General features: G+C 42.8%; 1 protein-coding gene across 1 annotated transcript in view; it reads right to left on the bottom strand.

Moving 5' to 3' along the window:
- The window catches only part of Zcwpw1 (zinc finger CW-type and PWWP domain containing 1), a 26,049-nt gene extending 9,386 nt beyond the window's left edge, over positions 1-16,663 (bottom strand). Inside the window, exons 1-7 of the mRNA XM_076923347.1 lie at positions 16,537-16,663; positions 11,892-11,946; positions 10,620-10,864; positions 9,480-9,558; positions 7,990-8,080; positions 7,488-7,645; positions 6,626-6,748 (exon numbers count right to left, since the gene is read on the bottom strand). Of these exons, the coding sequence (XP_076779462.1) occupies positions 6,626-6,748; positions 7,488-7,645; positions 7,990-8,080; positions 9,480-9,558; positions 10,620-10,864; positions 11,892-11,919 (724 nt within the window). The 5' untranslated portion in view covers positions 11,920-11,946; positions 16,537-16,663. The remainder of the gene's footprint in view (positions 1-6,625; positions 6,749-7,487; positions 7,646-7,989; positions 8,081-9,479; positions 9,559-10,619; positions 10,865-11,891; positions 11,947-16,536) is intronic.

Here is a 16,663-nt window from a genome sequence, read left to right as displayed (position 1 = left end):
CACTGCCTCTCTGCCTCTCCTCTGCCTCTGCCTCCCAAGTGCCCAGATTAAAAGCATAAGCCACCATATCTGCTAAGATTTTATTTTTATTTTTAATTATGTGTATATAGGAGTATGTGTGTACTGACTTCAGTGCTCATGGAGAAAGTGGTGGGCACTGGATCCTCTGGAGATGACATTAAAGTCAGTTGTGACGCACCTAACCTGGGTGCTGAAGCTGAACTCAGGTCCTCTGCAAGAGCGGTAAACCCTCTTAACCACTAAGCACCTTTGTAGCCACCTCCACCTTATATTTTAAGTTAGGATCTCTGTGAACCTGGAGTTTCCTGTCTCTGCTTCCTCAACACTGGGATTACAGGCACACGTCACTGCACCTACCTTTATCACGTGGGTTTTAATAAAGGCTCAGGCTCAGATCCTCATGCTTGCTTGTCAAGCACTTTACTGACCAAGCCCTCTCCACGGCTCTCAATCTTTGTTGTGATCCCTGGATGACCACCAGTGACTCTGCCCCCACTCATCCCACAGTTCAGCTTCCTAAGTGGAGTCTGTTCCTTCTCACATTCCCCATATCTCTCAATGCAGAAAACGGGTTAAACATTATCTTATTCCTCCTGCCACTGTGCCTCTCTCTCCTGCAGAAACTACCTTGCCCTCTTGTCTCCCTTATAAAGATGGTGGTGTCCTGCTCAGTCTTTGCCTCCCCTCTTCCAGCCTTCAGTTCAGATGATCACCACATCAAGGAGTACCTCACAAGCAGCCCATCTTGGTTTCTTGGTCCTTTTCCATACACCTCATAACCTACTCCTACTCCTGCATGGCCCAGCCAGTCATGTCAGAAAGCATACAGACCCTCTGAGTCTTTGTCCAAACATCCTCTGACACAAATGCACTGTCTTCTCTACCTCACTTGCTGAAAGAATCCTGCAACTCTTACTGTACCTCAGTCTCCAACCTACCAGTCTGCCCATCCACTCCATCCACTCTGAGAGCATGAGGACCTGAGTTTGGATCTCCAGCATTTGTGTTAAAATCCAGGTAAAGTAGTGTACATCTTTAATCCCAGTGCTAGGGAGATAAAGACAGGATCCCTGGCATTCACTGCCAGCCAGCTTAGCTGAATCAGTGATGTCCAGATTATGTGAGAGACCTTACCCCAGAGTATAAAATGGAGTATGATTGAGGAAGACACCCAGGATTGATCTCTAGCCTAGACAGCCAGAAAGACACACACACACATACACACACAGACACAGAGAGAGAAAGAGAGAGAGAGAGAGAGAGAGAGAGAGAGAGATTTAATATCACCAAACAATAATTCTGTAAGCGTGCCTTGTTAAAATTTTACCCACTGTCAATTTTTACCTTAAAACATGTTCAAATGCAGGGACACACATCACCCAGTTCTAATTTGATCCCACTAGAATAACTCAGAAAAGGTGACTTGCATTTGGGTCTTTTCAAAACCTCATACACTATGAATGGATCATTTCTTAAGGTACTTTATCTAAAAACAAAATACTGGGAGCTGGAGAGATGGCTCAGTGGTTAAGAGTACTTGCTGTTTTCCAGAGGATCTGGGTTCAGTTCCCAGCACTCACACGGTGGCTCACAATCATCTGTAACTCCAGGTCAAGGGGAGTTGACCTCTTCTGGTCTCTGTAGGCACCAACCATGGACACAGTGCTTGGACATACATACAGGCAAAATACCCCCCCACACAAATAAAATTTAAAACAAAACAAAAATACTAGTTAGACATGATGTATTAGTTAGAAATGACTGTTACTGGGCCTGAGATGAAGTTCAGTTGGTAGAATGCTTGCCTAGTGTGCATGAAGCCCAGAGTCCCATCACTAGCACCTCATTAATTTGGTGGACTAGCTCAGGACTGCCATCCCAGCACTTAGAAGGCAGGAGGATCAGGAGTCCGATGTCATCCTCAGCTATATAGTGAGTTCAAGGGTAGCTGGAGCTATATGAGATCCTGTCTTTTAAACAAAACAAAGCAAAAACTAACAAACCAAACAAAAAATTACCAATGCAATTTCCCCTAATAGTTTGGTATTTGCAGAGGTCACGTGACCTAGCAAGACTTAAAAAAAGAAAAGAGAAGAGGTGGAGAGAAGCTGGTTTTCAGACACTGAAGGGCAGCTGCAGGTATGAATCCACAGTAGTTTTGACAACATGCACAAGACCTTTCCAAACTCAAGCCAGACAAAACCCCAGCATGGAGAGGAGAGGTGGGCACCAAGCCTGGCCCTACCCAAGGAACTCTTGGTAGCATGATAGCTAAGGAAGGAGAGTTGGTTTTCTTTAAGAGTGAAGCCCCTGTGGAAAGCCACACCCCAAGAGAGAAGGAAGCATTTTGTACTTGACTTGAGAGAGAGAACAAAAGGTTGTGTGGGTAGGGAAGTGGGGGTGGATCTGGGAGGAGTTGAGAGAAAAGCGACTATGAGAAAATACATTAAAAATTCTCAAAGAGCTAATAAAAAATGAGAGGAAAAACTTGTTTGATGCTCAACCCGTGTGTGGCTGTAACCAGTACGCACACAGCATTCCAGCTGCCTGCTCATTCCTGAAAGGCTAGCTTCCTGTCCTCAAAGGCTCTCTCTCCTCAAACCACACTTTCCACTGAGCTGAGCTCATCCATTCCCATAGTTGTGAACTCTGTTTTTCATACCTGACAGTACACAGCTGTGTACTCTCAGCCTCTGTTATGAATTAAGTCACGTTGCTTGCTGACACCTGTATGGCATTATGCCGTATCTCACCATGTCCTGCTGTTGTGATTAGTTTCTGTGGTGCTGAGGACTGACCATTTAATGCATCCAATCAAAACGTTTACTCTTCTCCCACAGTGGCTTCTACTCCATTTCCTGTCATGTAGCTGACTATACCAGAGGCCAATCTCTTTTGATACTTTCCTCTCTCACACTCCACCAACTGACAGCCCTGACGATTTTATCTCTAAACTATTATAAAACAATACACTTCTATCTCTGCTTTCATCATCCTAACCCAAGCCACCACTACACATTCTAGCACTAGTGCTAGAATTGCTATTATTCTCAACTACTAATGGGTCTGTCCTCCTCCATACCCCAATCTCTGATGAGTCAGTCATTGAAAGATCATTTTCAAACATTAATTTGAAGATGTCATTCACCTGGATACAAATCACCAGTGGCTTCTCATTGCCCTTAAGATAAAATTCTCAATATTAGGTATTTTTTTAATATTTTGTCTATTATTATTGTTGTTGTTGTTGTTATTATCATCATCTAAGACAGGATTTCTTTGTGTAACCTGTCCTAAAACTAGCTCTGTAGACCAGGCTGGCCTTGAACTCACAGAGATCTACCTGCCTCTGCCTCTTGAACGCTAGGATTAAAGACATCCACTGCTACTGTACAGTCCGCAAAGATTTTATTCAATTTGTGTTTATATATCCGGGTATGTGCATGTATCTGTGTTTGCACATAAGTGTATGTGCCCATGGAGGCAAGAAAGGGGCATCAGATCCCCTACAGATGGAATCATGGGTGGCTGTGAGGTGAGACTCACACTCAGGTCCTCTGCCAGTGCTGAGACATCTCTCCAGTCCACAGCATTTTCTTGAATTGAGCTACTGCCTATCTCTTTCCATTTTTCCAAAGCACTCCCCACACCTTCTCCTCCCCATCTCAGAACTCCAATCCCATTGGCTTTCTTTCAATACCCAGAATATACCAAATCTTTTCGTACCTAAAACTTTCTCCTACCCTCCACTTAGACAACTTGTAGTTGGTTTTCAGGTTTTAACTGAAATTAACTACCTTAGGAATACATTTTTGGGCTAGCCTAATGTTACTTAGGGCTCCAATATTTCTCCTCATATCATAATGTCCTTTTCCTTCACCACATTTATTACAAGTTGTATTTATGACAGTCAGTCCCTTTCCACACCCTCTACCAGGAGGGCTCTCCTCTCCTTGGTAACTTTAAGAAACAAAAAGAATCGTTCATTTACCGACTTCCTAGTTCTCCCTTTAAGAAATAATCTATTCTCCCTGTGTCCTCCCCTAGCTTATACCTCCTATTTCTAAAGCCTAGAATAATGGAAGCTCCCAGGAACCTACAGAGTGACCCTAGCTACGACCCCTAGCAATGGAGGACATGGAACTGGCCATCTCCTGTTACCAGGCAGACTTCCAATGGAGGGACTGGGACACCAACCCAGCCACAAAACCTGAGACCCACAATTTGTCTTGCCCACAAGGTGTGTAGGAGTAAAAGATGGAACAGAATTAGACAGGATGGCTGACCAATGACTGGCCCATCTTGAGACCCACGCCACGAGAAGGAGCCAACCCCGACACTATTGATGATATTCTGCTATCCTTGCAGATGGAGCCTCGCATAACTGTCATCAGAGAGGCTTCACCCAGCAACTGATGCAGAGACCCACAGCCAAACATTAAGTGAAGCTTGGAAAACTCCTGTGGAAAATGGGGAGGAAGGACTGAAGGAGAGGAGGGGTCAAGGACACCACAAGAAAACCTACAGAATCAACTAACCTGGGCCATGGCGGCTCAGAGTCTAAACTGCCAACCACAAAGAATGCATGGGAGACAGCCTATGAACATATGTAACAGATGTAAAGCTGGGTCTTCACGTGGGACTCCTAACAGCAGGAGCAGGGGATGTCTCAGACTACACTGCATGCCTATGGACCCATTTCCCCTAACTGGGCTGCCTTGTCGAGCCATTTGATATGCCAAAGCTGGGTGAGATCCACAGGAGGACTCCCCTTTTCTGAAGAGAAGGGGAAGGAGGGTGTGGGGAGAGGAGCTAAAAGGGAGGGACTGGATGGGAAGGAGGGAGTGAAAGCTGTGATTGGGATAGAAAGAAAATAAATAACTTACTTAATAAAACAGGGAAAAAGTCTATTTAGACCTTCCCTTCGGGTGATTTAAGCCCTACACAAGTTGACTGCCTAAAGACATCACACTCCCAGCTCGTTCTCTACGCACATCAACTGTGGGTTTCCGACCATGCACAGTCTTTCTAGAGTGCCTCTCCAAGAACACGCAAGCCAATTTATGCTTTTAAAATAACAATTATGTAAATACAGGGATGGGGAGAGGACTCACTTAGTAAGTACTTCTCACTGCAAACCCTGAGCTCAATGTCCAGAACCCATGTAAAAAAAAAGATGAAAAAAAATTTAAAAAGATGGTCACTGGGCTAGGGAGACAGCTCAGCAGGGAAGGGAACCTGGCACTGAGCTTAACCATCTGTTTGATCCCTGAGACCCACATGGAAGAGAAAACCAACTCTTACAAGTTGTCCTGTGTCAAGAGCATACACAAACACTCATTCATTCACTCATTCATTCATTAATAATTCTGGGCACACTGGCAAATATTTGTAATCAGTACTGGAGAGATGGAGACAAGCAGACTTCTGGGGCTCACTGGCCTGCCAACCTAAGCCTACTTTGTGGGTTCCAGGCTAATGAGAGCCCCTATCTCAAAAAAAAAAAAAAAAAAAAAATGACAGTTCCTGGGGAATAATAGTTGAGGTTGCCTTCTGGCCTACACACACGACTGTGTATCTACACACATGAACAAATACAACATGAATACACATGTGTACACACACAAAGAGAAAACTAAACTATGTACATATAGACACATCATAAGACACTAGCTAAATTTTATTTCACTGCTTCTTATACTAAACATTCTAGGTTGTTGTTTATTTTTGTGACATGATCTCTGTACGTATCTTGGCTGAGCTGGGGCTCACTGCATAGACCACACTGGCTCTGTGATCGGCTACCACACCCAGCCTGGTCCATCATTTCTTTTTTGTTGTTGTTATTTTGTTTTATCATTGTACATGTAAATGTGGTTACACGCATGCTGTGGCATGTATGAGAATGCAAGTATGTACAAGCCTCAGCATGTGTGTGGAGGTCAAGACAACTACATCATGCCTTCTACCTTCTTTGAGACAGTCTTTTATTTTTTTCCTCCTGTATATGACAGGCTAAGTGGCTACCAAGCTTAAGGAGATTCTTCTGTCTCCACCTCCTACCTCCCTGTGGCAACCCTTCATTTACATATGTGTGTGCTATTGCATCCAGGTCTATGTGAGTTCCAGGGATCTGAGTGCCAGCTCTTAACCGACTAGAGCCTGCCAATCACCTTGACCAACCCATACAGCAGCCATCACTAAAACCCTGACGGCTTACTGACTGTGATGTACTTGAACATTTTCCATCTTCATCCTCTAACTTGTCTGTGAAGGTTTGCCATGACTGGGTACTCTCTCTTTCATGGAATTCTCCCCTTGCCTGACAACATTCCACCACCCTCTCCTAACTGTTTGATTCTCTTCTGGGCCAAGTTCAGTTTCCTTCTGGACACCATCTAAAATACCAGGTGCAGAATGTGGATTCTGTGAATAAATAACCAAACAGATGAAGTCTTTCTACTTCTTCCTCTTTCCATACCTCCTGAGAAGCAACTGTGAAAGATAAGTAACAGCTTTGTGGTTTCCTTTAACATCCTATGCACTGCACATCTCCTCCATCTTGAATTATCAGCCCAAGTTTCTCAAACTCAGCTGAGCTCACCAAAACCACCTTCCTCTCCTTTCTGGTGGTCGCTGATCTGAGACTGATCCTGAATCATTATCTTCTGTTTCTCTTTCAGACTGCACTCACGTCCATCTTGGCTTTTCTCCATTTTCTCATCTTCTGGGGAAACAGAACAAAACACTGTGAGGTAGGAGATATGAGATTATCTGCAGGCAATAAAAACCAGGGAAAGAGTCACCAGGAAGCCCCAAGACTGGGGCAGGAAGTTGTGGATTATTGCTTCATGTCCCATTTCTAATTTCTTGAATAAGTACTTGAACCAGGTTTCAAAGAAGGACTGACTTGGGCTGATGTAGAAGCCACAGTGGAAAGTGAGAACTGATCCCCAAAAAACTGTTCCCTAACCTCCATACATGCACCATGGCATGTGCATGCCCTACACTAACAATAAATAACATTTTTAAAAGTTTAAAGGAGCCAGGCAGTGGTGGCCCACGCCTTTAATCCCAGCACTTGGGAGGCAGAGGCAGGCAGATTTCTGAGTTCGAGGCCAGCCTGGTCTCCAGAGTGAGTTCCAGGACAGCCAGGGCTACACAGAGAAACCCTGTCTCAAAAAACAAAAAACAAAAAAACAAAAAACAAAAAACAAACAAAAAAAAGTTTAAAGGATATCTGGGAGCTAGAGAGAGGACCCTACCCTACTTTGGCTCCCAGAGCCCACTTTGGGCAATTCACAACTACCTGGGATCCAACTTCCTCTTCTGGCTTCCATACATACCCACATATACATGGTATACACTCAGACAGACATATATATATATATATACACATAAATATATATATATATACACATAAATAGAAAATAAATCTATTTTTAAAACCATCTGAAGATAGTTACCAGCTTTCTTCCTTTGTTTGCTTAAAGAGAGTCTATTAGATTTCTTCTTAGAGGGTTCAGTAACTGGCTGGCCTAGCTTACATGTCCCCATCTCAGAATTCACTTCCTCTTCTAGAGAAGATGCCATCTCTGCAGTATCAGGAATTATTACTTTCTTTCTGAAAATGATATTGTTTAAATAAAAAATATTCAGAGGACACTTGTCATGCCAATTCTTTGAAAAAGAAATCAGGGGTTGCAAATAAACAGGAATTCTAGACTTGAGTCAGGTATAGCATGCACTAGAAACTGTTTAAACCCCAAAAGACACATCTAAGTGCCGGGTCTCCTGAGGTCATGTTGTCCAACTCCTTGCTGTTTCCATGCCAACTCAAAGAGCCATCTTTCCTGAGCTAAGATAAATCAATATAATATAATGAATGACTACATAAACACAGGAAGATGGGACACAATTTACCAATGTTATGCCTACCCTCTGTTCAACTCTCTGGAATAAACTTACGGATCAGCAGTTTCCTTATCGGTGGTAGAAGGAGCAATGCCTGGTTCTTTGTCCGATTTGGTAGGTCTTATGCGTTGGACACAGGAAGTCTCTGCAAAATTAAGGCCAGACCCTAGCCCTTCCAAAATCAAGTATTACAAGCAGAAGAGAAACATGGAAAACAAATGCACTAGTATTTCTCAACCCCAACATTCCATTCAGATACCTTACCTCTGTGCTTAGAATAGTCTATGTCTGGTATTTTGTCATATAATAGAACTTAAAATCATTAAAATTCAGGAAACACTAAAATTCTTATCTTTCTGCAAGCTTTTCTATATTGATCAACCTCATTTCAGGGCTGATAATCCTAGTGTACAAGTACTGTATTTATTTATCTTTCCTCAAATGCCTGAAGTGCACCTACAAATAGCTATGAAACCATTCTCCTTAGTCACATGACCTTATAGAAAAGGCCTGAGTCTATACAATAGCCCTTTTTTATTCTAAAAATCAAACTTAGGGATGGGGAAATAGATCAATTAATAAAGTGTTTGCCTTACAGGTAAGAGGATCTCAGTTCAATCCTTATAACCCATGTAAAATCAAAACCAAACAAATGAAGTATGGTGTCATGCACCATAATCCCAGCACTGAGGACACTGGGGCAGGCAGATCCCTGCAACTCCCCACAGCCTAGACTAGAGGAACTGGTTGGGATCCAGGCCAGGGAATGACACTGACTCAAAACACAAGGCAGAGCCTGAGGAGTGACAACTGAGGTTGACTTCTGGCCTCAATGCACATGAGCAGACACATGCATCTGTACCTGTACACATGCACACCTGCATACATTAACACAGACACATGAGCCTGTGCATATAATTAAATGTAGAGACACTAAATAAATAGTAATAAAAATAAAATCCATAAAAAGAAGCAATGAAATATTAAAAATATATAAGCCTTGGCCCAGTAAGACAGCTCAGCGCCTAGCCTGAAAACCTGAGTTCAGTCTCCAAGATCCACTTGGTAGAAGGAGGAAAGCAATGCCTGCAAGCTGTCCTCTCATCTGTACACATAGACCATAGAATGGTGCATGGGCGCATGGGGGGTGGGGCGGCACGCACGCATGCACAGGCACAGACATACACTAAAAAAAAAAAGGCATTTAAATACACATACATATATACACATAAAATACATTCTCCAAATCTGGGGAATACTATCTTTTCTAAGTAGATTGCAATCATAGATAAGTAAACAAAATTGCATTTGAAAAACTCAGGTGAGGCTGTGTTGATTCTAAAGTTAGTATCTACTTTTCTTAGGGAAAAAAAACTCTTTTCTTTCACTTTTCTCTAACATGGTTTAGCTACAGATCAAATATTTCAAGTATCATTTAGTATTTTCTCAAAAGATGGCAGGGAAGAAGTTGTCGGACTTATACTACCCCTTAGATGACAGTCACTCTGTGTGATGAAGCCCTTTCTCTTCACGCCCGGCCATACCCAAGCACTCCTGCAGGGACTTCTGTAGTACAATCTGGAAAATCTCCTCAAATTCTGCACTGGTAAGAGTTGTTTTTTCCTGCAGACAAGAATAAGAAAGGAGAAGTGTTTGTCTTTTCTTAGTTTCTCACTTCTGACAAGTCAGGGGAGGCTTGTTTACATGAAGCAGTAAATGAACAAAACTATGCACATATTAAGTCAACCGGAGTCCGTAAACTTTACCCAGACCTCCTGGGGACAAAGGGACAACAAATGGGAAACTGTTTATGAACTCTATCCATTCCTGCACTCGTCTTTATCCCACTGTTAGCCCATTATTTCTAGCTAAATGATTTTGGCATCTCGGCATGGTGACACACATCTGTAATCTCAGAACTAGGGAGGCAGAGGCAGAAGAATCAGGAACTCAAGGCCAGTCTTGATTACATAGCCAGTTCACAGTCATCTTGAGCTACATGGGACTCCATCTTAAGAATTAATGTGTACTTCCTACATCAGCACAGACACCCAATAAATTAATTTCAACATTTGTAAAGCTGAGACAAGAGAATTACCATTAGTTCTAGGCCAGCATGGGACCACAAAGCAAGATCCAAGCTAGTCTTTGCTACAAGAGTCTGTCTCAAAACCAAAAGTAGTTTTTGTTGTTGTTGTTGTTTTGGTTTGTTTTTTTTTTTTTTTTTTTTTCAAAGTCAGATGAACAGTGGCAGAACATGCCTGTAACCCTAGCTGTTCAGGAAGGATGCTGCAGTGAAATAACTGCAATTCCAGGACCAGCCCAGGAAATGGAGAAAGACCTCTCTCAAAATTAACAACAAACAAACAATGAGTGTGGTGGAACAGACCCTTAATCCCAGCATTTGGGAGGACAAGGCAGGCAGATATCTGGAGTTCGATGCCAGCCTGATCTACATAAGGAGTCCTAGGCCAGACAGGGCTAAAAGCCAGATAGGGTTGAAAGCATAGCTCAGAAATAGGATGCTTGCCTTCCATGCATGGGGTCTTGGGTTCGTTCCTGAATAATACCTCCCAAACACACATACAAAAATTTCCCAACACAAAAAGATTCTGCTTATGTGGCTTATCTGGAGACAGAGAAAGTGAGACTGCCCTACTAGAGCCCATCAGTGTGACTCACACCTTTCCTGTCTTCTCGGCTGGCTGGTCCTGAGCCTTTTGCTTTTTCTCCTTGCCCCTGCTTGGTCCATTCTCTGTAGTTGCCTTCTGCTCCTTCTTTAAGTTGGCTTTAAGCAGACTTGGCTTGGTCTCTGCCTCTGGAGAACTGGTCCCCGGGATGTCCTCCTTCCATGAATTGGGCTGAGGTTTCCTGCTATGTGATTTTTGTGTAGGTGGAGCAAAGGTTTTCTTTGTTTGCTTTTCATATTCTGAAAAAATTGAAATTGAAATTTAGGAAACCCAGTGTCTAGCAGAGATTGCTGAACACTGACTGTGACACTGTCAAGTTGGAGAAGCTTTTAACAAATCCTTATCTCTCAGTCCCTCTCCACATATTCCATTTTTCTCACCCTGAGATTACTTTAAAGCAGTTTGGAGAGCCATAAATTTGTAATTTGTCAAGATCTGTTGTTTCTAGCATACTCCAGGTTTGGTGCCACTAATTCAAATGACTGATACAAGCATGTAGGAAAGTAAATTATTCAAGAATGAAACATTATTCAAGGGTAAATTTTTTTTAAAATAGGTTCATCTTAACTACATGAAAATAAGTTTTTTAAAAACTATTGAACATTTAGAAATGACTCAAGGCTTATCTTTTTTAAATCTATTTTTAACTAATCAAAATGCATACAGAAATGTCTCCAAACTAAAAAAAACCACAATAAAATTCCCAAGACCAAGTCTGATGCCATCTCCTCTATGAAAATGATTCTGATCCCACCAGGTATAAATGATAGTCTATTTCTTCTGAGTGCCTGTAACACTTTTACTTCTCTAGTGGCATTCAGAATATTTAACTTTATATTATAAATATTTAAATGTGCTTTTTCTCCCTGTGAATTCATTCATACATATATTCTCTGAGCATGGCTGGGTTTTTTTTTTTTTAAGGATTTGTGTGAATATGTGTGCACTTTGTACATGTGGGTAGTCATGGAGGCCATGAGGCATCTAATGCCCTGGAGCCGGAGGTACAGGCGGTTGTGAGCTACCTGATGTGGGTGCTGGGAACCATCCATGGGTCCTCTGGAAGAGCAGCAAGTGCTCTTAACCACTGAGTCCCAACAGGGCTGTTTCTAAGCCATATTTATTTGCTCAATGCAACTGGCAGCATGGTAATATGAACAGAATGAAAAGAAAGCATGTGACCAGAATTCCCCTCTGAAGGAAAGGATAAACAGAAGGAAAAGAGAAGAGAAATATATTAAGTGACTGCTCTCATCCTTGGCTCACCTTTGTGGTTCTGTAATGTTGCCATCATTCAGTTCAGAAACTACACTTTCTTTGCCTGTTAGAAGAAAAGAAATTGTTATTACTTTGGTTAAATATAATTTAAACATCTTTCTCCCTGACTTCTTGAATTTAAATTTGTCTGGGACACTGGACAACACGTCTGCCTTCTTGACTCCAATTCTACTACCATATCAGCACTAATAACATGACTGGGCATTCAGAGAATCAAATTACCATGCTTGTTCTTAAAGCAATGATCCTTGGTTTTATGTTTGTGCAGTACTGGGGTTTAAACTTGGGCCTTTGCACATGCTAGCCAGGCAAACACTTCACCACTGAGCTGTATTTCAGCCCTTTTTCACTTAAGACAGGGTCTCCATAAGTTGTCAAGGATAGCCTTTAATTTTTTTTTGTAATCTTTGTACTCGTTCTGTAACCCAAAGCAAGCTTTGAACTTGTAATTCTCTTGCCTCAGTCACCTGGGATTACAGGTCTGAGACACAGACTTATACCTGAGGTACGGCAGGCACCTTAACTAGACGGACACGCTAGCAGCAGTGATGGAAGCACAGGTAGTATTGGAGCTGTGGTAACAGGGCATGGTCAGTGCTGGGAGTTAAGGACAGTACCCCTCATTTCACAGAGTTCCCCCAAATACTCAGGAAACAAATACCTTGACAATTCTCCCACCAATTCAGAAGTAACAAATACCTTGACAATTCTCCCACTAATTCAGAGGTCCCTGTGCATATTTTTTCCACTATTTGAATGTTCAGGACAAAATAATTCCCAAAATACTGGATTCTACCAATTGTAGCTTAGAACTATGTGGTAACCAGAAAGGGTGCCCAAAGAACTTAGCATCTTCTCTCTGCTTGTCTACTTTAACATGACAATATGAGAGAGGAGAACATCCTTGATTTTCACAGTTCATCCTTGGGAATGTACTCTCAGTTGTTCTACACTAAATCAGTGCCTAACACATATTGAGCACAGACTATGTTCTTTACCATTTATGTAACATGGCATTTAGTTCCAACAGCAAATCTATGAGATAGATTCCAAGGCATAAGGTATCTTCCATTAGATCACAAGATGTGTTTAAAATGTACTGGCCACATTAAGCTAAATACAACGTATTTTTAAATGATCCTTTGGCATTTTACCTTTTCAATGTATGTGGACATGCACAAACACACACGAGTCATTGAGGCTTGCTATTCTGAAGCAATTAGTGTTCCTCCAGAGTAAGGAGCATATTTCACACCATTAACCTTAGTTCATCACTGCTAGTCCCCACATGTATTTGTTCCATTAAAAAAAGGTAAGGGGCTAGGCCGTGGTGGTGCACATCTTTAATCCCAGCACTTGAGAGGCAGAGGCAGGTAGAACTCTGAGTTCAAGGCCAGCCTGCTCTACAAGTAAGTTCCAGGCTTGTCTCTAAAAACAAAAAAGAAGAAAAAGAGGAAGGAAGGAAGGAAGAAGGAAGGGAGGGAGGGAGGAAGGAAGGAGTAGAAAACATTAAAACAACTCTTTTTTCTTATAGTCCTGAATAGAAACTAAAAATTGAATAAAAGGCTGCAAAAATGAGTACTAATTTAGCCACATAGGACAAACATCTCTCCCAACTCCATAACTCCAAAGCAGATCATGAGAAGTGCCTGGGAAAGAGGAAAAGGCAGAGTGAAAAATCTGTGATTTTGATGTGACATTTTGCTATTTAAAATGCATGCTTACATAACAGATTATATATTCATAAACTAGTCCTGAAAATACAAAGAACTTATCAAAATATCTCTGAGGAGCAGATGTAGGTAGATGTAGAGTGTAGGTATGAAGCTTACCACTGTACTCTACTCTGAAGTACTTGTGCACACATACACGTGCGCGCACACACACACACAAATTTTAAAACTATAACTGCTTAAATACATTAAAAAAAGAATAGTCTTCACAAACTGCAAACCTTCAAATATTTAGTTTCAAAATCTATTTAAACCTATACACATCTCCCAGGCTAACGTGTTTCTGGAGCTCCAACTAACTAGAGAAAATTATAGATCACTGAGCTGGAGAGATGTTTCAGTGGTTAAGAATGCTTGTGGCTCTTCCAGAGAACCTAACCACCACCCACATCAGGCAGCTAACAATTGCCTGCTACAACAGCTCCGGGAGATTGGACCCTCTTCAGGCATCTGCAATCACTGTAACCAAATGCACATACCCACACAGAGACACACACAGGTATACATAAATAAAAATACAAATAAAGAATTATAGCAGGGTATGGTGGTGCACACCTTTAGTCCCAGCACTCGGGAGGCAGAAGCAGGTGGATCTCTGAGCTAGAGGCCAACCTGATCTACAAAGAGAGTTCTACAACAGCTAGGGCTACGTGGAAAAAATCCTACCTCAAAAAAACAAAGGAAACAAAAAATGATTGATAAGCCAGGCGTGATGGCACACACCTTAATCCTAGCACTTGGAAAACAGAGGTGGGAATATCACTGTGAGTTCCACAATAGCATGGTATGAATTCCAAGCCAGCCAGAGCTGCAAGAGTACAACCCCTCTCCCTGCAGCCCCTCACTCACTCACTCACACACATATACAAACTCACACACACACACAAAGAAAAGGTAAAGAAAAGAAAAAGAGATAGTTCAGCAGTTAAGAGCATTTGTTGTTCTTGCAGAGAACTGCGACTCAGTTCCCAGTACTCGCATGGTGGTTCATAACCATCTATAACTCCAATTCAGGGGATCAGATTCCCTTCTCTGACCTTGGCAGGTACCAAGTACACAAATGGTACACATTCATAACATACAGGCTATACATTCACAAATAAAATGAAATCTAATTAAAATTTTTGTAAAAAAAAAAGAAAGAAAAGAAAATGCTATGTATTATTGCACTATTACATGGATAAGTTATAGCAAATCTATAAGAAGAGATATACAATAAAGAGTTTCCCTTAATCTAAAGTGGAAATCTGATGAATATTAGCTTCAAAAATTGAAGCCCAACCAATGGGGAAGAGAAAACAAGGAAGTTACTTTCTGATAAATCAAGCTGTTGCTCCATTTGAGATGAATTTGCGTCTTCTACAGTAACAAATATTAAAATGCTGATTTAAGGGGCTGGAGAGATGGCTCAGAGATTAAGAGCACTGGCTGCTCTTCCAGAGGTCCTGAGTTCAATTCCCAGCAACCACACAGTACCCTCTTCTGGCCTGCAGGCATACATGCAGGCAGAATGCTGAATACATAATAAAAATATATTTAAAAAAAAAAGCTGATTCAGGGAAGAAAATACTAGTTAATAAATATGCAAAGGGGCGGGTGGCGGGACCAGCCAAGGAGCTAGTAAAATGGTTCAAGAGTTAAGAACACTGTCTGCTCTCCCAGAGGTCCCAACAACCATACGGTTGCTCATGACCGTCTAACGGGATCTGATGCCCTCTTCTGGCCTGCAGGTGTTCATGCAGACCGAGCATTCACACCTTTAAAAGAAAAAGTTGGGGCTGGGAACTTAGCTCAGTGGTAGAGCGCTTGCCTAGCAAGCGCAAGGCCCTGGGTTCTGTTCTCAGCTGGGGGGTGGGGGTGGGGGTGGGGGTGGGGGTGGGGGTGGGGGTGGGGGTGGGGGTGGGGGTGGGGGTGGGGGGGAGTTAAAAAAAAAAGAATGATGATAATGATAGGATAAATGAGAATTTCATTTCCTTTAAGACTGAATTGATGGCTTTTGGACATTGTCTAATAGTCCAGAACCCCTGCCTATTCTCGTGACTTCCATGGTTTTTTTAGTTCACTTTGTGAGTACGCATGTGTGTTGTGCAAACCTTTCGAACGTCTGACAAGGAAAAAGAAGGAAAGAAAGAAACAGAGAACGAAAGAGAGTCCGTCCATCTACCCTCACCAAATTTACTCTCACAAGTAACTGCCCAAACTAAACTTTCCACAGAAAATTACAAATAAAATCCAAGGTAAAGTGTAATGGCTCAGGGCCGGGGGCGGGGCGGGGAGTGGGGCTGGGGTGGTGAAAGAAACCCCAAAGATGCGTGGCCACTTGTAAGCAAAAACAGTTTCTTTCGCGACAGCTGATGTCATTTCTATTCTTGACCTCGACCTCGCGGACCTCAGGCTAGCCCTTGGGGAAAGCTCGTGCTTCAAGGAGAATGGACCCCAGGCCTTCGCAGAGCGCGCGTCCTTTCTGCTTACAGCTACCAAGATGCGGGGCCACGGATACCGAACCCCACGGGGGAAGGGGGCGGACTTCGAGAGGTCTTCTACAATTCTCTCCTTCTTCACCCATTCTCTCTGGGACGGCCATTCAAGCCAGAGTTCTCACCTCGGCAAACAACCCGCGCCTCCCCTCAAAGCGCCAAGGGACGCGTGGCTATTCTCTCACCCGGACCGAGAACCCCGCCACGGAAGCCTCTCCCCCTCCGCTCCCGCTCAGCCTCGCTGTCCCTCAACTCATTTCCCGCCACGATACTGGGTTGGTTTTTGTTTTGAAGATCAGCGATTCTGAAGAGAAGGGGCTAGGGTCCGCTGTGGCGCTGAGGAGAAAATTTCTCCTCAGCCAACAGGTAACCGGATTCACCACAACTAATACCTTCCTTTGCAGCCGCATAAAAGACAACTACCTTCTGAGGCCACGAGGACCTAAAGATGAGGCGCAGCTAACGCTGTCGCAGCCATTCCGCACATCCCTTCCACCTCGAGCTACTTTTCCCGCCACCAGGAGAAGGCGCGAGGACACGGACAGATTCC

Source organism: Arvicanthis niloticus, chromosome 24 (genome assembly GCF_011762505.2).
Source record: "Arvicanthis niloticus isolate mArvNil1 chromosome 24, mArvNil1.pat.X, whole genome shotgun sequence".
Classification (NCBI taxonomy): Eukaryota; Metazoa; Chordata; class Mammalia; order Rodentia; family Muridae; genus Arvicanthis; species Arvicanthis niloticus.
The sequence above is the reverse complement of the archived record's forward strand: the minus strand, read 5'-3'. Positions and strand labels throughout refer to the sequence as shown.